General features: G+C 34.0%; 1 protein-coding gene across 1 annotated transcript; it reads left to right on the forward strand.

Moving 5' to 3' along the window:
• Positions 1–5,179: 5,179 nt before the first annotated feature.
• Positions 5,180–20,004, forward strand: LOC106079785 (catalase-like). The gene is made up of 13 exons (XM_056032753.1): positions 5,180–5,337; positions 6,105–6,202; positions 8,130–8,301; positions 9,109–9,219; positions 9,678–9,808; positions 10,712–10,762; positions 11,496–11,675; positions 12,639–12,830; positions 13,536–13,688; positions 14,123–14,261; positions 14,696–14,847; positions 15,995–16,150; positions 18,496–20,004. Exons 2-13 carry the CDS (start codon positions 6,146–6,148, stop codon positions 18,517–18,519), a joined length of 1,518 nt encoding a protein of 505 aa, XP_055888728.1. The 5' UTR covers positions 5,180–5,337; positions 6,105–6,145; the 3' UTR covers positions 18,520–20,004.
• Positions 20,005–26,730: the final 6,726 nt, after the last annotated feature.

The raw sequence follows: 26,730 nt of genomic DNA on the forward strand, positions 1-26,730 counted from the left end.
AAAAAATACCTGTTCAATATAGCAAAAAAAGCAAATTATACACTAAAATTCTTTGAGAGCAGCCAAGCCAATGGGAGGGTTTGAGTTTCAACCCCTCTCCTCCAGATGGCCTTTTTAAAAGTTTAAAACCCCTAAAGATAGTTTTGTGTTGAAAATCCCCCTACAGAGCGTTTTAAGGTTGAAAGCCTCTCTCTTCAATATTATTTCTAAAGCAAACTACAGTCACCAAATTCTATGACCGTAGCTAAATGTGGTTTTGAATTAAAAAAAACAAAACAACTCCAGATATAGGCCCTATTTTAGTTTACCCCCCCCCCCCAACAGATGATTTTGACGATAAAACGTCCATTTTCGATATAACATCTAAAGCAAAATAGTCACCTAATTCCAAGATCGTATTCAAGAGAAGTTACACATGTCTACCAGTGGCTTGGGCTCCATGTGCAATGAAATTGAAAAGTACTAAATGTGGTTCTACAAAGATGGTTAAGAAGGATTTTAGGAGTCAGTTATAGAGATCGGGTCTAAATTAAGGAAATCCTAAGCCGAAGTCGGAGTCGACCCTTTAGTAAGGTTGTGACAGAGCGTCGCATGAGGTTTGCGAGACATGTTCTCCGACAAAATGAATTATGCATAATAAGAGTTGCGATGACATGCAAGTAAAACTTGGCGCCACACTTTCATGGAGGTCCTCAGAGCAGGTGGGAATATGCTTCAGACATTGCCAGTGAAAGATTTTTGTGGAAACAGCTTGCCAGCAAATGCGCCGAACGGCGCGTGAGAGTCTAAGTCGGTAAGAATAGCACATTATGTTTTTGAAATAAAACGTTTTAATATCAAAATAATGCACTGTAGGTACCTCAGAATATGCATTTAGTTGGCTTTCAATACCAGAAATAGTGCTTGGCTCTCAGCGCTCCCCCAGACCCCTTGCTGGCGAGGGCGAGGAATCTTAAGATTTTTTACTTACTCCAGGAAGAACATATTCTAGAGCACAAAAACGTCTTATAAAAGAATGAAGGGTCAGAATGTAAAAAAGATTAATTATGTACACACACATACACATCCATCTATACAAACATATATATATATATATATATATATATATATATATATATATATATATATATAATATATATATATATATATATATATATATACATATATATATAATATTTTTGGCGGGGTTCCCCCCCCCCCCCGAAAAAAGATCCTGGCTACGCCCATGATATATATATATATATATATATATATATATATATATATATATATATATATATATATATATATATATATATATATATATATTAGCCTACTTCCTACGCATTTCAAGTGTCAATGTAGTCATACATGTTAATCAATGTCTTACTTAAACTCTGCTAAGTCGTTGGTTGACCTGGCTGATTTAGGCAACCCATTCCATTATCTAATAGCATCTTTACTTTTTATTCTTCTGTCCTGAAGTGTCTCTAGGTTTAGTGATTTTACTAATGGAGCAAATCTAAAGCAAATAAGAATATTCATTGATTATAAATCTCTCTGCTCTATTTTGTATTTGTTCTAATTTCTTTATAAATGTTTTCTTGAGTTGAGGGATCTCAAACAGAGGATGCATATTGCCTAACTTAGGTTAAATAGCCTTTTAGTTTTATATTCTTGTTTGATTTGTAAAAATTCTTTTAAAATAAACCTTAATGTTTTGCTTGATTTTTTAAATAATTTCATCAATATGGGGATTCCATGATGACTTTTCATGTACTATAACATGTTCATCAATAAGGCCTACTTAAACTCTGCTAAAATAAGTGGTTGGTCTTCATGGCTGATTCAGGCAGCCATTAGGCCTACATCATCTAATGGCGCCATCGAAGAAAAAGCACTTATACGAACTTGTCCTAGTATGTGGAATAAGAAATGTGCCTTATCTTTGTGTCTTTTTTAGTCTCTAAATTTAGCAATTTCACTAATATGGTGTAGGCCTGCGTACTTAAATCAAATATGAATATTCGTTTAGCATAAATCTAACGCCGGTTCTATGTTGCTCTGTTTTAGTTTCTTTATGTTTTCTTGAGGCTAGGGGTTTCAAAGCGAGGATGCATATTCCAATATTTTAGTATTATGTTCTTGTTTGATTTGTCAAAAATTCTTTTAAAAACCTTAATACTTTGTTTGCTTTAGTTGATATATTATTTCAATTTAGGCCTATAAGAAAAATTCAAGAATGAGTAGTCTATACACCTACAACAAATAAATGTTGAAAGCATTAATTCTTTTATGTGTGTGTGTTGCCTAATTTGCAATATAGATTTCTAAATCCTATTACCTGTTCGCTTAATGTACACTCTAAAAATTACAGACGATGAACCACGCAATATAACATCTAGTAAACAAAAATCAACTATAGGCCTACAAAAATAAATAATTATCAAGACTTTAAAAAAAGTCTTTTTTTTTTTAAATGGCAACATTAGCAATGTGTGGCGGAAAATATATGTTTACAGTTAAAACTATTAATATAGGTCTTAATAGATAACAATTTTCTGACCACTAATCCTTGAACTTTGAGAAATAATTTGTTTGTTGATTTCTTTGAAAAAAAAACACCTTTCTGTATAATCAGTGGTGTAAGTAGCCAGACACCCGTAGGGAAACACGGTCTGTCGGCGCCCCGACACATCCAATAGTGTGCGTAATGGATTTGGATAAGATCACCAGTAAGCAGTTGAAAATGTACAAATAATGTAGTCTAGATAAACGGACGTAGATACATTTTATGTAGGGTTTTGATGACCCAGCCGCCTTCTCCTCATTACGCCTCTGCATATACTTTGGTAGACTCCTATTGTTATCATAGATTTGTTGATGTTTTTTTTTCCGAATCTTTTTATTTATAATACTTCTGCATGCCTTGTGACCTTCGACATTGTTTATTTCAATTACGGCCTCTAGTGCTAATTATAGGTTTAGGTCGTACAAAGTGATGCTCTAAATATGAAAAATACGACAAAACAATTTTTTATGTCCCCTCCTTCCGTAAACATCTTTTCGAGGCCAGATTGGATAGATCTATAGACTTACTTATATTTATATTATATTTATGATCAAAACGTAATATTACTAATCAGTAAGTCTATTTCTGCAATTCTGTGGCATCTTGTGGAAGAATTTCAGTTTTGGTATCTAGCCTCGATCAGAAAAAAAAACCCGAAATGAAATCCCCCCGCTTTGATTTTGTTTATTTTAGGTGAGATTTTAATACTAAACCATCACTTGCCCCAGCGCAGCCAAGGGGTTTTTGAGTTTAAACCCCCTATCATGAGGTTTAGCAGTTAAATCACTCTCTTCTATGAAACAAAACAAAACAAATAACAATGCAAAGGACAATCCCCATATTCCAAGAGCATAGCTAAGGAAGATTTTGATTTTAAACCCCCCCTCCGAAATAACCATAAAACCCCCGCTTCACTATAAGATATAATCTATTCATCGGTCACCAGATTCTGTAAGCGTAGCCAAGAGGGGTTTTGTGTTTAAAACACCCTTCAGCGAGGTTTCAAGCTAAAAAATACCTCTTCAGCATAACAAAACAAAACAAATTACACACTCACAAATGAGCGTAGCAATTCCAAGGGTGGGGGTTGAGTTTAAACCCCACTCCTCCTAGGGCTTTTTTTAAAGTTTAAAACTCCTCCAGATGGTTTTCAGTTTCAAATCTCCCTACATAGAGTTTTGAGGTTAAAAACCTCTCTCTTCAATATGATTCTAAATTTAAATTCTAATTTAAAAAAAAAAACAAGCAAAAAAACTCCAGAGATTTTTTAGTTTAAAACCCCTTAACAGATGATTTTGACAATAAAACTTCCCTTTTCGATATAAAATCTAAAGCAAACTATACAGTCCCCTAATTCCAAGAGCGTCGCCAAGAGAGGTTACAAATTTCTACAGTGGCTGGGCTCCATTACTAAAGTGCAGTGAATAGTCATCTGCCGAAATTGAAAAAGACTAAATGTGGTTCAACAAAGATGGCTAAGACGGATTTTAGGAGTCAGTTATAGAGATCGGGTCTCAATCAAGGAAATCCTATGTCGAACTGGGAGTCTGGGGGTATCTAAGTTAAGTAAGAATAGCAGATTAGGTTTTTGAAATAAAACGTTTTAATAGCAGGATAATGCACTGCAGATACCTCAGAATATGCATTTTGTTGTTTTTCAATACAGGCCGCCTCCAGCCCCAGCCGTCCTGCGGGAGGTTTGGGCTCAATATTGAATTTTTTTTATAGATATATCCCTAGAATAATTTTATTCAAAAATTCAAACAAAACAGGTTAATTTAAGGACGTCGTTTTTTCTGATCGAGGCTTGATACCAAAAACTGAGATTCTTCCACAAGATGTCACAGAATTGCAGAAATACTTGATATCAACTAATAAAAAACTACATGGTGCACGAGATAATCAAGATTCAACAATCAGCAGCAAACTAAACCTAGTAAAAGCTTAATGTATGACATAATCTTGTAAACGAGGCTGGGAACTCGGCAACAAATTTAAAATGATAGTCGAGACTTCTCCAGGACGACGACCATGAATACAATTGTAGTCAAAGATCCGCCAACATGAAAACAGACGTGAGAGTTGCAGAGAGCAAAAAGGCTGAGGCGACTTTAGATGGAAGTAAGTAGAAAAGCTACTACGATAGCCTATTGATAACTCAAAAGGCGGATTGAATCATTTTCATGTAGTGCTTCTTATCTTATAAAATACAGACGTTACTACAAAGAAGACGATTACGTCCTGCGCGTCATGCATCTAGATATGGTTAACGTCTCGTCTCTATGGAATTTATCTGGTTGATGAAGATTCTGCGCCGAATCTAGTGAAAGTAATTTTAGCAGCCTCAGTGGGAAAATAAGTTATCTGTGGCAAAATATGTAGATCACAGCATAAACACGTGAAATATAAATAAATAAATAAATATATATATATATATATATATAATATATATATATATATATATATATATATATATATATATATATATATATATATATATATATATATATATACAGAGAGAGAGAGGGAGAGAGAATCTATAGATACATAAACACATGTCCACAATGAACGACCCCTCGTAATGAATGTATTTTTTTTTCCTTAGTGCAACGACAAGTTCGGCTACTCTTCTTTCTTTTTAATGATAGCTTGTTGTTTTGGACTATGAACGGTGACTTTATTCTGCTAGACCACATCTAATCTAGACTACATCTAGATCTAATATTTTATTTCTTTGCATTTAGATCTATAACAGAGATTAGACTATAAAGGACCCTTGCAAAAATGTAATTATATTTACTTTAGATCTAATCTATCTAAAACTAAAGTAAATCTATCTCTAGATCTAGACTAGATGAGTAGAGTAGATCATAATGAATGTCATATGACATTTTTTTTCATTTTATATGATTATAATCATTATATTGATATTCATATGTATTATGTATCATACATTGTATGATATATCAAAATCGAAAATCAAATATGCTACTGCTAGATCATTAGTCTAGATGATAATATAAATATTAATAATAAATAATGTCGTAAATGATATTTTTGAATTCATACAATTCATACTATTCATAGATTAGATGAGATCTACTCTCTAGACTAGTTGAGTCTAAGTCTAGATCTAGATGATAGATCTAGTTTAAATTTTGGTTACTCAGTAGTTAGATCTAGATCTACTTATCTGTTATCATGATTTATTCAATTATTGATTATGGTTTATAATTTGTTCTACTATTTTAGTATTTACTAATAAATTCTACTAAATACTAATTCTAATTTCTAGTCTAGTATTACTAGAAAATGGATTTAGTCATTCGTGTTAGTAGATCTAGTCTTCTAGACTAGACCTAGTTAGTAGCTGTTAGAATCTAGTCTTGATCTAAATCTAAATACTACACTAGTCTAGCTAGAGTAGATACTAATCTATTATTATATATAAAATCTATAGAATCTAGATCAACACAACAGTAATAAAAGATTAGAGTAACTTGGTTTTTAAAAGTTAATAATTAAATTCCTTTTCAATTTTGCATGATTACAGAGATCTAAATATCTGTGCTGATTTAAAAGAAAAAGATTAGGATGGCTAACAGAGACAAGGCTTCCAATCAGTTGAATGATTTCTTGAAATCACAGCAGGTAAAAATTATAAAATATTTTTAATTTGAGTTAGATCTAAGACTAAGAATGCTTTGTTGATCCTTAAGTTTTAAGGAAATTTGCTTTGATTACAAAGACTCTTTTCACAAATAAAAACAACAACAAAAACATTCTCATAAATAGAACAACACAACATAAAAAGTTTTTTGAGAGACCACACACAGACATCTTGATCCTTTTTACATTTCCTTGTCAATGAGTAGTGCTGATACAGTTGAGTCTAAACAATACTCATTTTATTGATTTGTGATAATTTATATCTTAAGCCATTCCCAAGCCATATTATACTTGACATAACAGATTCTAATTAATTCTAGATTATATCTAGAGATAACATAGCATAGATTTCTGAGACTGAGGTACTAAGTGAACTAGTTTAGATCTAGAATGTATTCAAGATCTAGATCCTGCTATTTTTGTCTGGCCGTAAGTTGAGTGAGCATGTATACAATCAATATGATTGATATTATTCATAAGTATTTCATTTAAAAAGGGAGCATATCTTTCTTACAGTTGTTTTTCGTCAGTATTTTTTTTTTACCCAGGATATTTTAGGTCTATAATTACATAAAGTGCTAATATAGATTACATACATATTTATTTTCAAGTATATAACTATGATAAAATACAGACATAAACATATAGAGTCTTATATATGAAAAAAAAAAGGTTTAATGACTTTGTTAGTATTGTGTCCTTGTTCTTGAAATCAGGCACGATATTGGTAAGCTGAATTGTAATATTTGGTATGGTGTCAAGCCTGTTTCTTTACTTTGACTTTGTTCAAACAAATAGGTTGTAGCAAAAGGAAGTAAAATAACAATAGTTTGTTATGAAATATTGTGGTGCTGATCAGACAAACTCAACCTGAAAGTAATTAATGGCTGATTTCTGTATCTTTGTTTCAAATTAGAGCTCAGTCTAGACAAGCTTTAAAGTTCCTAGTGATTTTATTATAGATTTTTACTCATTACCAAGAAGAGGTAATAAAATCAATTTGTATTCCCTTTTCTGCATTTATTGTGGAATTAATTCACATGTAGGGTCTACTTGTTAATGACTTTAATAGTTCATGGAACACATATATGCCCCTCCCTGAGCTCAACTTACAAGCCAATATATAATTGTTGTACTGAGTCACCAGAAATATGACTAATAGGATTTTCAAGCTTTGGAGACATGCCTATAAAAGGAGCAAGACCATTAGTCAAGAGAGAAAGATAGAAAAGACATACATAACAATTAGAGGTGTCTGGTTACTTAATCCCTGCTCATCTAATCTAATTGTGATCTGCTTGACTCTGACTGTGTATCCACTTACATTTGAAGTAGGATGCAGAAGAGAGAGTCCATTTAAAATTAATTCAAACACCTTTTAAATAACTTGTGGCAGTTTCCTATCCATTTACAGGGCCATAGCTGTAGGTTAACAACTAAGTTTGTGCAGATGACTAGCCCATAGCAGCCACTCAATATATGTGTGACATAATTAGCACCAGATACTATTGTGTGTTAGTGAAGGACGATTGAATTTATAAGTTGTTCTTTGTCTACCCAAAAATAAGTCAATATTTTTTTCAAATTTAATGATATCTATTTATTCCATCCATACCTCAAAAATATCTAATGAATAGGAATTTTAAGGTGTAATAGTTTCTATTACTGCAGTGATATATTTGTTTTTGTTACTATGTGTATGGAAACAATTTGTTTCTAAGGCAAGTGTGTGTAGTGTGTGAGCATGTGTGTGTGAGATTTTGTCTCAGAATCAGTTCTTAATGAGATATAATATATTGCACCTCCTGTTAGTCGTAATTATCAGTTTGATGCTGCACTATAAATCAACTCTTTGATGTGACACTATAAAATGTCAAGATCGGTTAAAAATAATTATTTCCAATTTCAGAAACAAGACACAATAACAACAGCTGCTGGGGCTCCAGTTGGTAATAAGAATGCTGTTCTCACAGTTGGCCCAAGGGGGCCCATGCTTATCCAAGACCATGTCTTCCTGGATGATATGGCCCATTTCAACAGGGAGCGCATTCCAGAACGGGTTGTTCATGCTAAAGGGGCAGGTTTGTTTTATTTCATTCTTAGAAAGATGCTTAGAAACTATAAACTCTGTAGATTATACAATATGACAGAACTAGACCTAAGTAACTTTTCAGTTTTCTACTGATAATTAAGATGACCTTGATTCATATCTGTCCACTTAGTTTTAGTAGGTCAAAGTTCACCTCAGTAAGGTGCATCCTAATTTTATGGTTTTAAATTATTGTATGTCAGGTGAGGAATTAATCTTTTACAATATTTCATATATTTTTTAGAGCAACCAGTTAGTACTTCACATTTTGAAAGACATACCAACAACTTCAGTCTTTTTTTTTAAATTTGTCATTAAAATTTCAATGTTTACATAGTAATACAGCAGATTTTTTTTTCTTGGTTGCTAAGGGGAAAATAAGAAATAAATGTTTTTTAAATGTCAGATTTGTGTCACTTGGTTACTTTCATTTACATTAAATTTGAATTTTGAATTTCTTTAAATTACTGTTGAGTATTAACAAATTGTACAAAAATGTTTCTTTTTCTTTTGTTAATAGAATAGTTAATAGTTTCAGATTTTTTATTGATTTTTATTTTTTTTGTCTCAATATTATTAATATTATTAAAATGTTAAGGAAACTTTATAAAAAAAATCAAGTTTTGTAAATAGTAGCCTTGACATACTTTTTAAAAATATAAGTATATGAGTAGTATAAAAATGGACAAAGACCCCAAAATATTGTCTAAAATGTTGCTTTTTCTCTTCCGAATTCATATATTTGTTTACAACTTAAATTTAAGTTGTTACATTTTCATTATTTCTCTTTTTTTTTTAGGCGCCTTTGGCTACTTTGAGGTGACTCATGACATAACAAAGTATAGCAAAGCTAAAATATTTGAACATGTTGGCAAGAAGACACCAATGGCTGCCCGTTTCTCAACAGTCGGTGCGTAATTATTTATTTTGAGGGGATATATCGGATAGGTTGTAGTCCAATCTTTGTATAGTCAAGGTACCATGAGCTAGTAAGATATGAAATGTCATTCACTCCTTGGCTCATGCTTGTGACCAACTGTTTTATTAAAATATCAATTACATTTACAATACAGTTGTTATAGTACTCTACATGGCTGGCTTGACTTGGGAGCATTCTTAGATAAAAACTCCATTCCAATAGGACTCAAGGATCTTCTCATCATCCACCAATCACTGTATCCACCAGAGCCATATAAAGAATTAGTTTTGTTGTAATTTGTCAACACTGTCACTGTTTGTGGTTATAAACCTCTTGGGATTATGTTTTGTTTGTTCGTAAATATAAAAAAAGTCATTTGATTCAGTCAGTACATTGCATTTGTTTTATGAAGATGAATTAACATTTCTACCTCTACATTGTGCTTCAAGGTGGAGAAAAAGGTTCTGCAGACACAGCCAGAGATCCCAGAGGTTTTGCTCTCAAATTTTATACAGAAGATGGTAACTGGGACCTAGTCGGAAATAACACCCCTATTTTCTTCATCAGAGATCCCATTCTGGTCAGTAGCTGTTTCCTCTCTCTTTTTTTTTTTTTAGAAAGTGCCATTTTTTTGTGCTACTTGAAAGTTTTTCCTCTAAACATCATTATGTTTTAGTAATTATAACAATCATCATCTTTTTTGAAGTAACATCTGTATTTTATAAGAAAGTAACCATTAGTTTGTTGTCCCTCTTGATTAAACTTTAGTTTTATTTTTGTGCTACCAAACTGTGTGGGGCAGCTTGGGGTATTGCTGTATATTCTTAAAAATATGAGCAGCAGTCAAATTATTATTTGCATTGCTTGACTTTTCACTTTGTCAATAGTTGTTTCCAAACATCGTTGGGTAAACGTATTCCATTGAAATCTATGCTCTCCTTACACATAATATAAAACAAACTAAAAGGTCTTTAAAAGATAAATGGAATCTACCCATCTCAGCATTCTCTGAGACATAAAGATTTGATTCTAAGTTCAAGATGTCATGACAATGTGAAAGTATCAGCAGTGGTGACCACATAATCTCTTATTTTATGATGAGAGATTGCTGCAACATCCAACATCTTTATGTTGAGGATATATGGTATTTTAAGATAGATTATATTATGAACTAATTTATCGTAACAGAGCACGACAGCCTGATAGGAAAATCTGTTGAAAGAAAAAAAAGCAAACTTTTGGTTCATTTATTGTTTTTATTTTCCATTTTCTTTTTTGTATCAGAATTAAAGCACACCACTCATTTTAACTCCCTTTTTAATTTTATACTGTGAATTGTCCATTCGAATCCATTTTGTTCAAGAATTAATAGAAATTCTATTTAACTTTGTACTTCAATGGAAGTATGCAACAATTAAATGTCAACATTAAAAAGATTCATATTTCTTTTTTTTTTTACTCCTATTTTTCCTAATGTCACCAGTTTCCCAGTTTCATCCACACCCAGAAGAGAAACCCGGTCACAAATCTGAAGGCAAGTTGTTTTTTTAATCTACTGCTTTTCTAAGAAGTGATCTAACATAAAGTAGAAGTATTGTGAGTGCTATTTAGGCATACGTTTCTATGTGATGTAATGTCTTGGGATTTAAAGTTCCCCTTTCAGATCATAGGGCAGATGATATTAAGGTCATCTGTTTCTGTGGCCCATGGTTAATGAGCTGTCATGTGGCCAGCATAATGACCAACCGCCTTTACTTGTCCCCAGCTAATGTCATGTACCCTTTAGAGCTAGGTGTAATCAAATAGACTCTAAAGGTCCTGAAATTAGAAATACCAGGATTTAAACCCAGGTCCCTCCAGTTGATAAGCCACCACCCCTCCATTAAAAATTTTAAAATGATGTAATATGTTTTGATTGCAATTATTGAGTTTTATGCATCAGTTTAAAACCTCAGTGTACATTTCCCTGTGGTTAATGATGAAGCACAGTGTTATTGCTTAAATGGATGAAACACAAATTTAAAAAGGATGTCACAAATTACAAATGTATGCTCTTTGTTTGTCTTCTTTGATAAAGCAACTAAAAGCAGTGATTGTTTGATTTGTTTATGGTTGTGGCTGCTCTGTTTGAAGGTTTTAACATGATCATAATAAATGCTTTTCTTGTTATTAACAATTAAGAGAATTTTGTGTAAATGTTAAATTATTTAGTTTAGTGCTTTTGTAAAGGGTTGGCAGTTTTCATTTACTGCTGGTTTTGTTGATAGGATGCAGACATGACATGGGACTTCTTTACCCTGCGCCCTGAGACAACTCACCAGGTGGCATTCTTGTACTCTGATCGTGGGACACCAGACGGTTACAGACATATGAATGGCTATGGTAGCCATACATTTAAGCTGGTGAACAAAGATGGCAAGTTCAACTACTGCAAGTTTCACTTCAAGGTATAATCACCTAGTCTGTAGGCTCAGTTTGTGAAAAATTGAAAGTGTAGTATAAATAGACATAACATGCAATTTAAAAGTTTAAATTAACGTTTAAAGTATGTTTCTTTTTTTTTTTATATTGTATGGGTCAGTGATCACAATTATTGCTGTGTGCTGAAGTAAAAAAAACAACAACTGATATCTTGCCAGAAGCAAGACTTTTTTATGGTTTCTTGGCCTTTGAATGATTTTTAACATTGTTTCTCATTAAATATAGAGGTCATGTAAAGGATGGGGTGGGGGGGGGAAGACTAGCAAAATAAAAACTATGCTTTTATTTTCTTACATGTGGGTCTTTAACATGTATAAATAAAAAAAAAAAAGTGTAAATATAATTGATTTCTATTGTACAGAGAGATAGCACACTTGGCCTATTAAAAATGAAATTAACAAAGTCTCATTCAGACCTACACATTTACTTAGAGCTAATTACCTATACATTGGAAAAGTTTTTCAGAGAATTAGAGCACCGTCATGATTTCCCACTATCCCATTGACTGTTGGGAAAGATTTCTGCCAATAGACAGCCATGCACCGAAAGCTCATGCCCGCAGTTTCAAGTGGTGCCCAACCTTTTTTAGATCATATAAATTTTACATACATGTCACTGGCCACATCACCTCAAACAATCATCATCCAAACTGGTCAACTGCAGCTTTACTATGCACTGTAGTCAGAAAGTTCAGTGGGAAAGTTAGCACCTCCTGACAGATAAACATATTACATGATTTTTTTATATAAATTAAGCTCTTGAATGGATGCTTCATTTTTTAATCCAGTTATTCAATGAATCATTTTTTTTTAAACAACTTGGAATTTATTCCATGTGGTTATATTGTTTGTTGATTCCTGTATTGACTTAAAGACAACTAACACATTTATACAAGATATGAGAATTCTAAATGTGTCCTCTTCTTTCAGACTGACCAGGGCATCAAGAACCTGACAGCTGATGCTGCTGCCAAGCTTCAGGGCACTGACCCAGATTATGCAACCAGAGACCTGTACAATGCCATCGCTGAAGGAAATCCTCCATCTTGGTCAGTATACATCCAGATCATGAGCCCAGAAGAAGCAGAGAAATTTAGATGGAATCCTTTTGACTTGACAAAGGTAAACATTAAAATGTAAAAAATATACTTTTCAGGACTTGTACGAGGCATACTTGTTAGTATGAGTAAAAATTTATATCACAACAACCAAACACCTTCAATACTTTTCCAGACAAATTTCTGTTACCCATTTCAACTAGATAAACTTATGAAACCTTTAATTCCTGAATTTATATAAAAAAAAACATCCTTCACATAGATTCAAACTCAGGACCTTCCATTAGCCAGCAAAACTCTACCTTTCAACTACCATGTTTCATCAAGTGATGATTGTGCTCGCTGTGCTAAATCTTTTGTTTGCTGTCACACAATGTGTGTACTGCACTTAACTTTGTAGTAAGACATTTGTACTTTGTTTTTTCTAGAAGCTAAGAAGAGAGAGCTTTTATAATCAAATTAGTGTTGCTCAACTCAAGATTATTGTTTTTGAGTCTTTTATAATTTTATTATATTAGTTTTATTTTAACACAAATTATGCTTGTCTTTAGTCGGAAATTGATAACTAAGCAGGAAAGACTCCTCCTCCCGTGGTGCTCTGGAAAAGAACTAGGCCATATGACATAATACCTTGTAGCTCCACAAATTTAGTGACCTTCCAAATACGTCCTTCATCCCTATGAAGCTGTATTCCTGAGAATAATACCTCAGACTTTATATAGCTTGGTATATTGTTTAACTCCTTAAAAACATCTCATATATGTTTCAGATTTGGCCACATTCAGAGTTCCCACTGATCCCAGTGGGTAAAATGGTCTTGAACGGCAATCCAAAGAATTATTTTGCAGACATTGAGCAGCTAGCCTTCTCACCTGCCCATCTGGTGCCAGGTATTGAACCAAGTCCTGATAAAATGTTGCAGGTAAATGTTAAGCCATTCTTTTATACAATATTTTTTTTATACAACAGAGCCATGACATTAACATAACAACAAGATTAACACATAATTATACTAAGATATAATTAAAAAAAAAGTGAATGTCCCTTAATTCTGAACAAAGAAAGATATTTTGGTTTAAAAAATAAACTTGTTTTATGAATAAGATGTATATTTTAAGTTTGTAGTTACTCTTCTTTATAACTGTACATGTAGCCAGCTGCCTAAAGCTCTAAGGGGATTTTGTTTGATAAAAGCAAATTTATTGTTTTTTTATTTTTAAACTCTGTTATATTTGTTTTTATTTATTTTAAGATTTAAAAAAAAATGGAATTTTTTATTTAAACTTAAGGTATTATTAATTTGAGCTGATCTTATAAAAAAAAATAACATCTGTAAATTATATATATAATTTTCAGGGTCGTCTGTATTCCTACACTGATACTCACCGCCACCGCTTGGGCAGCAATTATTTACAGATCCCAGTTAACTGCCCTTACAACACAAAAGTGAAAAATTACCAGAGGGATGGCCCACAGTGTGTGACTGATAATCAAGGTCAGTGTGGATATTACTATCATGTGTTTTGTTATTTGTTTATTCCATTCAATCTTTGATTTTAAAAAGTCCTTGTGTTATATGACCTGTTTTAATTGACATTTGTTGGGTACACAAGAGACTTTTTGGGCTTGATACAGGACACCCTTGTTAATTTTTGGCAACAGATATTGATAAACTTTACATCATCTGCCATCTCAAAGGATAAACTTAATTGCAATTTACTTTCTTCCTCTCAATTTAACGTCAAGTTTTTGTTTTAAAATTTAAAAAATCTATTCACATTTACTGAAAATACAAAGAGAATACAATGTGTACATTTTAAACTCCTGTTTGGCTTGAAGTGAAATTTGTTTGTTTTTAAATATACAGTACTTTTGAAGAGTAATTTAATTATAGTTGTATTACAATTGTTTGTTTTTTTCGGTAAACAGACGGTGCACCTAACTACTTTCCCAATAGTTTTGGAGGACCAGTTGATGTCCAGGCTCACCTTGAATCAACCTTCACTTTGTCTGGAGATGTCCAGAGATACAATACTCACGATGATGACAATTTTACCCAAGTTGGAAACTTTTGGAGAAAGGTTAATGACATTTTTTTTTCAGCATTTTTTTTTACTGCCACATTGTTGGAATTTATGCCAAAGGCTGTGCTTTCCTTTGACTACAGCTCAGACAACTGAAAATCTAGAAAACTAAAAGTAATTTAAATGGATTTGAACATTGCATATTTCTCACCAACTTCCCATATGTTCCTGTTAAATATACTTTTAAAAAAAATTCCCCTTTCAGACCTTGCAATTCTATAGAGCAGATAATGTAAAGATTATCTGTTTCTGTGGCCAATGTTAAACAAGGGTGTCATGTGGCCAGCAGAACCCAACTGCTTTGCTTTTCTCCAACCCATTAGAGCTGGGTGAATTCAGAGGTGCCCTGAATATCCCAAAATTAAAATCCCAGTCCTCACCAGGATTAGAACTCAGAACCTCTGGTTCAGAAGCCAGGCGCTTTATGATTTACCACTCAGCCACTGTGCCTCCATATAGTTAATAAACTAGTTTTTTTTTGTTTTTTTTTTAATTCCTCCTATTAACTTGCAAACTCTGCATGGGTTCAAACTGGTTGGAAACTACATGGGTATTTTGGAAAGTTTATAACAGTTTTCCTAGAAATTTTATAGTTTATGAATATCTTTTTGAATAAAAAATTGCCTTATTGGCCACACAGGGAAAACTTTGGTTTGACTGTTATAATTTTTCAATATATAATCAGCTTAAAATTAAATGTGGCTCTTGTCTTTTTTTTTTTTTTACATTTTTTTTAAACACAACTTCAGCGTGAATTACTGCATTCGACTCCAATGTTTCTTTATATTCAGTAAAGAGTTGAATAAATAATTAATCTACTTTAACATTTTGTGTATCGTCTTTATCATCATCGTCATTATCATCGTGTATCATTAGCTGGACTGTTGATAGATTAACTTAAGTGTGCATAGTTGACTATATCATAAATGAAGCATTACACAAAATAAATAGAATAAGAAATAATAGCCACCATCAGCTTCATATAGTAAAAATAGACTATAATTTACTTAATTTTTTTTTTATAATGTTACATGTTTTTAATTTTCATTTGAAAGTTAAATAAATAATAAATATTAAAATGATGCGCTTTGATTACCATGTTTATGCATATTTAAATCAATTCATTGATTTTCTCTTCCTGCAGGTTTTGTCTACTGATGAGAGGACCAGTCTGGTAGAGAACATTGTAGGCCACCTGAGGGAAGCCCAAGATTTCATTCAAAAGAGAGCAGTCCAAAACTTTTCTAAGGTTGACCCTGAGTTTGGACAGCGGGTCAAAGATGGACTCGGCCTTGGAAAGGTGATTATACACATTTTATTTTTTAAATAAATAATCATTGTTACCTGGCATCTCTATTTTTTGGAAAAATATTCTCACTCACTAAACAGTAAATTTTGTTTCATGTTTATCTCAGGGTTATCTCCCATGTATCAAGTTTGAAAACTGATAAATGGACAAAAAGATTGTACTGATACAACAAATTTTCTCGCTCTATTCTCACTCATAATGCCTGATAACTCTTTTAAAGAAAGGGAGGAGAAATGTTTAGCTCAACACAGCTGGCTCTAGCTCAAGTCCATGCAATATATTTTAATCCTCATCTGTCTAGTTTTGATAAAAAAATAATCTGGTGCTGCACTGCAACCTTTATTATGACCTTTGTTATGACTATTTACTATATATATGTAAAAGTGAACGGGGATGTGTCAGGCACGAGAGAGCTTAGCACTGGAGCGCCGCAGGGGTGCGTCCTGTCACCTTCGATGAAGTCCAGTAGGGAATCGGCGCCGACAGGCGCGGTTTATCCCGTTGGTAGTTAGAAAGGCTTTTATCTTAGCCTATCCAGATCCACCCATGGACGTTTCCACCAGAGGGCCACGTCCTGTCACCACTATTGTATACCATATACACAAATGACATTCAGAGCCTATCAGCTGACACTCCCATCTTAAAATTTGCTGATGACACAGCAATCATTGCCCTTATTACAGGTGACGAAAATCTGTACCATTCAACAATTAACACCTTTTGCCAATGGTGTATAGATAACTTTCTAATTTTAAATGTTCAGAAAACTAAAGAAATGATTATTGACTTTAAGAAACATAAAGGCCATATTGCAGAAATTCAGATAAACAATCAAACCATAGAACAAGTAAAAGAATATAAATATCTAGGAACAACCATCTTCAACAAACTGAAATGGAGTGAATACTGTGCTCTACACAAAAATTCACCAGCGACTCTTCTATCTCAGAAAGCTTAGAAAATTTAACATCGACAAAACAATTATTAAACTTTTTTATACAGCAACCATCAGCAGTCTAATTAACTTTGCCATCACCTGCTGGTATGGTAATACTTCAGTGGAACAAAGACTTAGACCAAATAGACTAATTAAAAAAGCATCGCATATCACTCGAATACAGCTACCATCTCTTGAAGAGCTTTTTCATGAAAGATGCCTTTCCAAAGCACTCTTGATGCTTAAGGACAACCTGCACCCTTTAAACCACTGTTACATAAGATCTGAATAAAGTGGTCATCTCCTTTCCATTAGGACTGAAAGATTTAAAAACTCCTTTATCCCACTTTCGGTCAGAGTGTTACAAGATCAGCTGTCATCATTGAGAAGTACATAGAAGTCTAATTCATAAAGCCCGGTTGTGAATGTGTATGTGTTTCCTGTGTGAATGTTCAAATTTGTCATCTATACTGTTATTGTACAGTAGTTACGCTGATGTTGTCAATTGTATTCAAACTGAATTTCCATTTGATTGGATCAATAAAATTATCTTATCTTATCTAATTATGCTTGCTTAATAAAGACCATATTCGCTAGTTGCTTTTTCCCATGACCAAGACATTACTAGAAAGGAAACTTGTAATCTTGTAAAAGGGTTAGACACAAGCAAGAAATCCTAGCCATGACATGACATATGACAAGTTTTCATTGTGTAAAAAGAAACCATAAACATTCTAGATCTATTTTCATCTATGTGCTCAAGTTGGCTTTCTATAACAAAAGATATAAAGATATTTTTAGCTAGATCTAGAAAACATTATATTATTCTTTAAAAAGAAGTTTTGATTATCAAGTAATTGTTTTTCTGACAATCTATGGTGGTGAAGGAGACAAAACTTTATTGGGAAAAAATTTTAAGATATTTTAAAAATTAAATTGCATGGTGAATGGAATTTAAGTAACAGCATGTGGATAGGTTTCATTGAAAAATTAGTTTGTTTTCAGTAACTTAAAAAAAAACAATAAATATTTAAAATGGATTTTGTTTGTTTTTGAAATAACTTAGAATTCCTTAAAAAATTCTCTTGCTTAAGTAAAAATGTGTTTTAAATCGTATAAAAAAAACCAAATCAAATTGTACTAAAATATAGTTTTGCTAATAATGCAAATGTCATGGGTTTCATCCCCGAATTTGTCATTATTTTTCAAATTGTCAATGACCTATTTTTCTTTGGGAAAGAAACTAAATTAAGATCGAGATCAGGGGTTGTTTCTCATGTACTGTTTTACCATTTTTGTCTTTAGGACTCAAGGCAACTAGCAATTATATTGTATTTTTAAATAGATAAATAAATGACCTTTTAAATTTTACTTTAAATAATTTTTTTTTCTTTTTCAGGACAAAACTGGTGCCAACTTATAGAAGACTAGAAAGTTTAAGAAGTCGTCAACCTGACCAACAAATGAAGGGAAAAAATACATGTTTCATTATTATAATTCTTACCTATTTGAAATTTTATCTGTTGCTACAAATTTTTGTAACTACATACTTGTGTTATGGTGATTATATTGTTATTGTTGCATAAAGTGCTTTAGGTTTGTATTTTGAGATAAACATGTAATCAGATTTTCAGGTGTTAAAATAATAATTAAGATTTTTCTGTCCTGTCCTATCAGTATTCATGTTTCAGGCTTACCTTATTTTTTTATTATCTGTATATTTGTTTAACTCAAAAGCTCTCAGCAGACAGGGTATTTCTGTGACTCTCTTTTATACATTTGTTGGATGAGGATGTGTTTCTGGTGGTGTGGTATTTCTTTAGGACTGTCATCACGATAGTCTGGTGGTGTGGTATTCCTTTTGGACTTTCATCACGATAGTCTAGAGTTCAAACACTGCTGTCCTGCAGTTTGGGCAAGGACGTAACAATCATTCTTTTCTGAATGAACATCTGAAATGTATAAAATAAAACTGATCATAATATGGGCATAAAAAAAATGAATGGTTGAGAGTTATTCTCAGTTAAATAAAATAGATTTAGTTTTTTTTTTTTTTTAATTAATTTATTTGTCCATTAAGCTTCTTGGCAAGTTAACTTCTGTGCTTTGTAGGAATAGGATTTTTCTGACAACCTTGCTCCAGAAGATTTGTATTCAATGAAACTGATTGATTCTACTATTTGTTTTCTTTTTTTGTTCTAAAGCTTTGTTTCAATTGCTTTTGAATCAAGTCCAAGAGATTGCTCCAGAAGATTTGTATTCAATGAAACTGATTGATTCCACTATTTGTTTTCTTTCTTTGTTCTAAAGCATTGTTTCAATTGCTTTTGAATCAAGTCCAAGAGATTGTGTGATCATAACAAATAATGTTGTTGTTTTTTCTCAATTAATGCTTGGTTTGTACTCAAGGTTTTGTGGGAGGTTATAGAATGGTGTCATGTGAAGGAAGCCAATCATTTGGGATTGGGTGCATGCATGAAACACAATGGTTTGCAGTGTCAGCCATGATGTCATCTATTTAACTTTAAAAACTTTAGCTGGGGCTAACAAGCATGTAACTTGCTGGATATGGCTGTGTTACTCTTACACGTGTAGTTCAACACATTGATATGTTACTGTAGTTCAACACAGTGATATGTTACTGTAGTTCAACACATTGATATGTTACTGTAGTTCAACACAGTGATATGTTACTGTAGTTCAACACATTGATATGTTACTGTAGTTCAACACAGTGATATGTTACTGTAGTTCAACACAGTGATATGTTACTGTAGTTCAACACAGTGATATGTTACTGTAGTTACTCAGTACATATCCAGTGTTGAGTGATAATGAATTTATGTCAACAATTACTTAGAACTTATGTCATTTGTTGGAAATAAAATCATTTCTATTATTAATGTAATTATTGTTGTTGGCTTTCGTTACATTTCAAAATTCTGAATATCCCTTTCATTATGAACCTATTTTTACAAAGCCATATAAACTGTCTGTCTGGTGTACACAATTTGTGTACAGGTTATTTCTCCTACACTCAATATCCAATCAATTTGAAATTTTGCACAAATTATTTCTTGTACCTGACAAAACATGAATAATTTAGTCAATTAGTTAATTAATTATTGATAATTAATTATTTTTATGGTATCAAACAAGGGAAAGAAATTATACTTTACGGATGTGGTGGTATAAGTAGCATTAGTCCCCTTTGTATTTAGTGTGGAAAATTATGTTGTTGCTTAAAAGTTTGTAACTAACATTAGATAGCTATGAAACATATTTTCAAAAGCACTTTGCTGGCACAGTGGTTAGTGAATAGGCTTGAGCCCTCAAGAACGAATTCAAGTCATGCAACTTAAAATAAAAACTTTTGAAAAGATATCAAGGCACTAGCGGATCGAGAATTTTGGAGGCTCTCTTTCCAAGCTCTTACCCTAACACCAGTAAACCCTAACCCTATGCATAAACGTTTGTACAACATATAAATATATATATATATATGAGAATAAAATAAAGCAGTGTTTCTCAAACTTTGGCGAAAAAAAAACACCCAGTCATGTTGAGGCCTTTCTCTTGCAAGCTTGGGGTCTGGGGGAGCGTTATAAGATTCCCCGGTGTGATTCGGGGCAAAGCCCCGACGCCAAAAGCGTTTTCTTGCATTCTTCACTGCAAAAACGCATTCTCCTGACATCTACAGCTCATTATTCATCAGTAAAGTCCGGGGCTAAGCCCCGACGCCAAAAGCGTTTTCTTGCATTCTTCACTGCAGTAACGCATTCTCCTGCTGACATCTACAGCTTATTATTCATCAGTAAAGTCCGGGGCTAAGCCCCGACGCCAAAAGAGTTTTCTTGCATTCTTCACTGAAGAAACGCCTTCTCCTGACCTAAAGCTCATTATTCATCCTATTATAAAAGACCTTTTTAACAATGTCGAAAAATATTCTAATATGAAATTAAAGGTCCTTAATACATTGCAAATAAAACCGATTTGTTCTTTGAATAGATAAGATACCCCACATATTTAAATTAAGTCTTTGAGGATCACCGCCGAAAAAAAAATATTCGATAAATAATATTCAATAAAATTCAAGCATAAAATGTGAGTTTTAGTCTCAAATTTATTTAACTAGAAAAATATCAGATTGAGTAGGCTTGAATAGATAAGATACCCCACATATTTAAATTAAGTCTTTGAGGATCACCGCCGAAAAAAAATAATCGATAAATAATATTCAATAAAATTCAAGCATAAATTGTGAGTTATAGTCTCAAATTTATTTAACTAGAAAAATATCAGAATGAGTAGGCCTAAATGTTGGAAAAAGGCGACTACGAAAACATTATTTGGGTTTTAGAACTCATCTCAATCGTGACTCTCATACTGAAAAATTTCGTTTGAATTATAACTTTTCCAAAGCAAAGTCTTTCTTAAAATACTTATGATAAATTCATGTGAAATTACATAAACTCTGTCCGTAAATGGGAAGGGGGGTAGAGTGAAATTGATTAATCCTCGTTCCTTTTTATAATTTCTGTTAATAATTGCATTTGGAATTAAAGAATAGGGGTGGGGCGACTCCATATAAGAATTTAATTTATAGCATATTGTTATGACTTTGCCATGCGCACCGCTTTCCAAGATAGTGCAGAAAGAAGGTGCGCACTATCAGTGACCAGACAAGTCGGATGTTGACATAAGAGACTAACGATTTCCGCCCAAGTAGAGAGCCAATATGGAGATGCTGTGCTCAAGGCAGATGTCCTTTGTGTTTGTCATGTCTCCATGTAAATAAACGTCTATGTCCTCGTTGAGTTGCCTCACTTAAGTTATTACAATTGGTCTCAGAAGTGGGATTTATAGGCAACTCAACGAGAGGAGGTAGGATTAGATCTCCATGGCATCGCTGAAGCTATTACATCAGCTCTTAATTAAAGAGCTAAGACAAGAGCTTCGAGACCGAGGTTAAAAACCTGTCGGTAGCAGGGAAACGCTCACGGCTCGTCTGCGGCAAGCTCTGATCGATGAAGAGGAAGATCCGGAGACCTATCAATTTGAAATTGAGCCTGGGATTGTTGATGTAATGGGCAAGATCCAGGACTTTGTGGATGCATTTGATGAACAACTGAACATGATTGGGAACAAGATGGGAAACATGAGCAGGAACATAATGTTGAACAAAGTTGATAAAAGTGTATTACAAGTAGAAGGCCAAATAGACCAAAGGGATAAAATTGTGTCGCAAGCAAAATGAGGAATAAACTCGTTAGGGAAGGAGCAGTTGCCTGGTCAGGACTGTGGCTGCACAAACAGTGGTGATGGAGGCGCTGGGGATTGGAGCGCTGTCTGTGACTGTGTTGTGGGCAAGTCTGGCGGGGATGACTTTCATGTCGAGAAACGTGACAACGATTGCTGCGACGATCGCAATGGGATACACAGAATTGAAAGAAAAGAAACAAATGAAGAAACTAGAGAAGTCTGTTATGAGCCTGAAACTTTTGTTCCTGGTATACCTGCAACGGGCCGGACAGATCAAGACAATGTTGGGTCTGCTTTCAAGCCTGTTGCTATGGACCTTAAAGACCTCTGCCTATCTGTCGGTGCTCACGAGGGAAATTCGAAGCTTGACAACTGCATCCAGAAGTTTAGCATGAACTGTACGTGCGGCGCTTCACACATAGAATTTAGATGCCAAGAAAACCACCAACAGCGCATATGTACTTCTACCATCATCATCGACATTGGCATAGATGAATGTCAATCAAATCACTCTAAATCTGAGCTGTCAAGAGAAAGACATTTTCCACTTGAACCTGAAGAGACCTATCTTCTGGACGAAAGACTGTGTGAGGATGACTTCGGTGCATTGGACTTTGCTTGCAACGTGGCTGCAAGCGAACCTGAAGCTCCCTTGAGAGGCGTATGTCGGGAAGGTCTGCCGAGACAGCGTGTCCGATCAACGGCTGTGCTGAAGAAAACAGTGCTCGACCCTATCTCTTTGTGTGGCAAACGGCCACGTCATTATCGCAACAACAGCCTGGTCAACTGGAGAAAGAGAAAGCGGCACTGGAAGAAAACAATGCGGATGGCCTCGTGGGGAACACGCTCCCTGCCGCCTGTGGCTCCCACTGATCGACCTCCACCTGAACTGTCAAACCTCAGCTGCAGTGTTTCTTTTCGGGACGAAAAGTGCTAAGACGGGGGCAATGTTATGACTTTGCCATGCGCACCGCCATCCAAGATAGTGCAGAAAGAAGGTGCGCACTATCAGTGACCAGACAAGTCGGATGTTGACATAAGAGACTAACGATTTCCGCCAAAGTAGAGAGCCAATATGGAGATGCTGTGCTCAAGGCAGATGTCCTTTGTGTTTGTCATGTCTCCATGTAAATAAACGTCTATGTCCTCGTTGAGTTGCCTCACTTAAGTTATTACAATATATAAATTATATCAGTGACAGATTTTTTTAAATTTTGTAATTTGTCCTATGGGGGGAAGGTGATTGCATGTATTGCCCCTCCCACCTGGTACAACCCTTTTTCATTTCATATTTACTAATCATAAAATTTGAGATTAGAGTGTGGTGCGACATAATGTACAATGGGTTCACATATCAATACGTAGTTTATATTATATAGAAATTCGACTAATTTTGTTCACATGGTATGATTTCTCCATAAAAATAGGACCGCCCCCCCACTCAAAGGGCTATAGTGGGGAGGGCAGTACATGCAATCGCCCCCCCCTTACCCCACCGAATCCGCCAAAATAACAGAAGGGGAGCGACATAATATAAAATTTATAAATTAATTCAACTAATTTTATTCACAAACTATGATTCATCCATAAAAGTAGGACCGCCACCCATTCAAAGGGTTTAAGTGGGAAGGGCAGTAGAGGTATTCGCCCCCCCCCCCCCCCCCCGCAATCGACCAACAGGGGAACGACAATATAAAGATCGGTTAAAATATAGGCTACCAATAACAAATTTAATCATATAGCCTAGATATTTAATTGATTCTGTTAGAAAGCTATGATTTCTACAAATAAATTGGACCGCCACCCCCACTCGAAGTTTATGGGGGGAGGGAATAATGCCATCACCCCCTCCCGACCCCACCATATCGGCCGACATACTAGAGAGGGCGGGGCGAAATAATCTAAAAATAGGTTAAAATATAAATAATTAGTATATATTATTAACCTAAGTAATAAATTCGTATAAAAATTGTGTGAATTCTATACTAAAATTCGTCCGCCCTCCCTTTGGGGAGGGTAGGAGTCAACCGAGTAGGGGGTGCGATCGCCCCTAATACCGCCCCCCCTGGATCCGCCAGTGTATCAAGGTAACCTTCAACCAGATACCACCTTCTTTCTCTTCCCCCACGCTCCTACCATCTGGTCCAGACGATTGATAGCGCTAAATTAGGCATGAAATTGGTAAAAATATTTCTAATCGCACTGATTGATACATTTATTCTTAATATAACCTTTGTTTTTTTTTTTATATATCTCTAGTTGACACTCTTTTTACATTCCACTCCCTCAAGTGCACCATGTAGGCTACCTAAGCCACACATTCCTTACTCCAATATAGATTTTAAAAATAAAAAACCTTGTTTCAAATAGCGGAAAAGAGACCAATAGTGACCTAAGAGTAAACATTGACAGTGTTATGAATTAGAATAAAAATGGCATTCATTTTTACAACGCTTATATCAACTCACTCTGTCTGTCTGGTAAAAATATTTTACGTTATTCCACACCCATTCTGGAATCAAGCTGAAACTTAGCACAATTATTCATTGGCATAGACAAAACATGCATTAATAAAAGAAAATTATCAGTATTGAGCACTGGCGGGTCCAGAACTTTGGAGTGGGGGGGGGGGGGCGATTTTTTTCCAAACCCTAACCCTAACGCCCAGTAAACCCTAACCCTATGCATAAACGTGCGTACAGCATATATATATATATATATATATATATATATATATATATATATAGGCCTATATATGTATATATATATATATATATATATATATATATATATATATATATATATATATATATATATATATATATATATATATATATATATTCGATATATGAGAATAAAATAAGACTGTTTCTCAATCTTCGGCGAAAAAAAAAAAACAGAAAAAAAAAAAACAGTCATTTTGAGGCCTTTCTCTTGCAAGCTTGGGGGCCTGGGAGAGCGCTGTAAGCTTCCTCGGTGGGGTTCGGGGCGAAGCCCTGACACCCAAAAGCGTTTTCTTGCATTTTTCACTGCAGAAACACATTCTCCTGACATCTACAGTTCATTATTTATCAGTGGGGTTCGGGGCGAAGCCCCGACGCCAAAAGCGTTTTCTTGCACTTTTCATGGCTGAAACGCATTCTCCTGACATCTACAGCTCAGTACTTATTAGTGGGGTTCGGGGCGAAGCCCCGACGCCAAAAGCGTTTTCCTGCATTTTTCACTGCAGAAACGCATTCTCCTGACATCTACAGCTCATTATTTGTCAGTGGGGTACGGGGCGAAGCCCCGACGCCAAAAGCGTTTTCTTGCATTTTTCACTGCAGAAACGCATTCTCCTGACCTACAGCTCATTATTCATTCTATTATAAAGGACCTTTTGAAAAATGTGAAAAAATATTCTAATATGAATTTATAGTCCCTTAATACATTGCAAATACAACTGATTTGTTCTTTGAAAAGATAAGATACCCCACATATTTAGATTAAGGCTTTGAGGATCGCCGCCGAAAAAAAATTCGATTAATAATTTTCAATAGAATTCAAGCATAAATAGTGAGTTATAGTCATAAATTTATTTAACTAGAAAAATATGAGATAGAGTAAAGGTTGGAAAAGTCGACTAGGAAAAGATTATCTGGCTTTTGAACTCATCTCAACCGTGACTGTTATATTGAACAATTTCGTTTGAATTATAACTTTTCCAAAGCAGTCTTTCTTAAATTAAAATAGTTATGATAAATTCATGTGAAATGACACAAACTATGTCTGGAAAGGGGAAGGGCGGTAAAATAAAACCATTAATCCTCGCTCCTTTTTATAATCTATATTATAAAGTAGAATGTGTGGTGTATGTATGTATGGATGGATGTATGTTACTTATAGACATCAAAACCGCCTGACCAATCTTGATAAAACTAGGTAGGAATGTTCCTTGGGTACTAACTTAGACCGTAGTGTATGTATTGTAGCCCTAAAACAAACTTAAGACCCTCAAAAAAAAAATAAAGTTGTCCGACTCTATTACAGCTATAGTATTTTATGGATCTAGGCCATGTCTACAATGTTGACATGAGAAAAGATAGAAAGGATTTAGACCTAGATCTAATTTTAAGAAATACACTTTGCGCAGATAGTTTTTTACTTTGACACATGAAAAGACAAAAGAAGATCCATTGATTTCATTATATAATAAAATTAATCTTCAATTTTGTGTTTCAAAAGCATTTTTTACATTAATTAGTTCCTTATATCTGTGATTACAGATTTCCTGACGAACATTCTTTCATTTGACAATTCCGTAATGAATCGCGTACTAAATATTAATTCGTTTAATTGTTTACTTTATAATCCCATCCCTAGATCTAAAACT

This window comes from Biomphalaria glabrata, chromosome 6 (assembly GCF_947242115.1).
Source record: "Biomphalaria glabrata chromosome 6, xgBioGlab47.1, whole genome shotgun sequence".
In the NCBI taxonomy this organism is placed as follows: domain Eukaryota; kingdom Metazoa; phylum Mollusca; class Gastropoda; family Planorbidae; genus Biomphalaria; species Biomphalaria glabrata.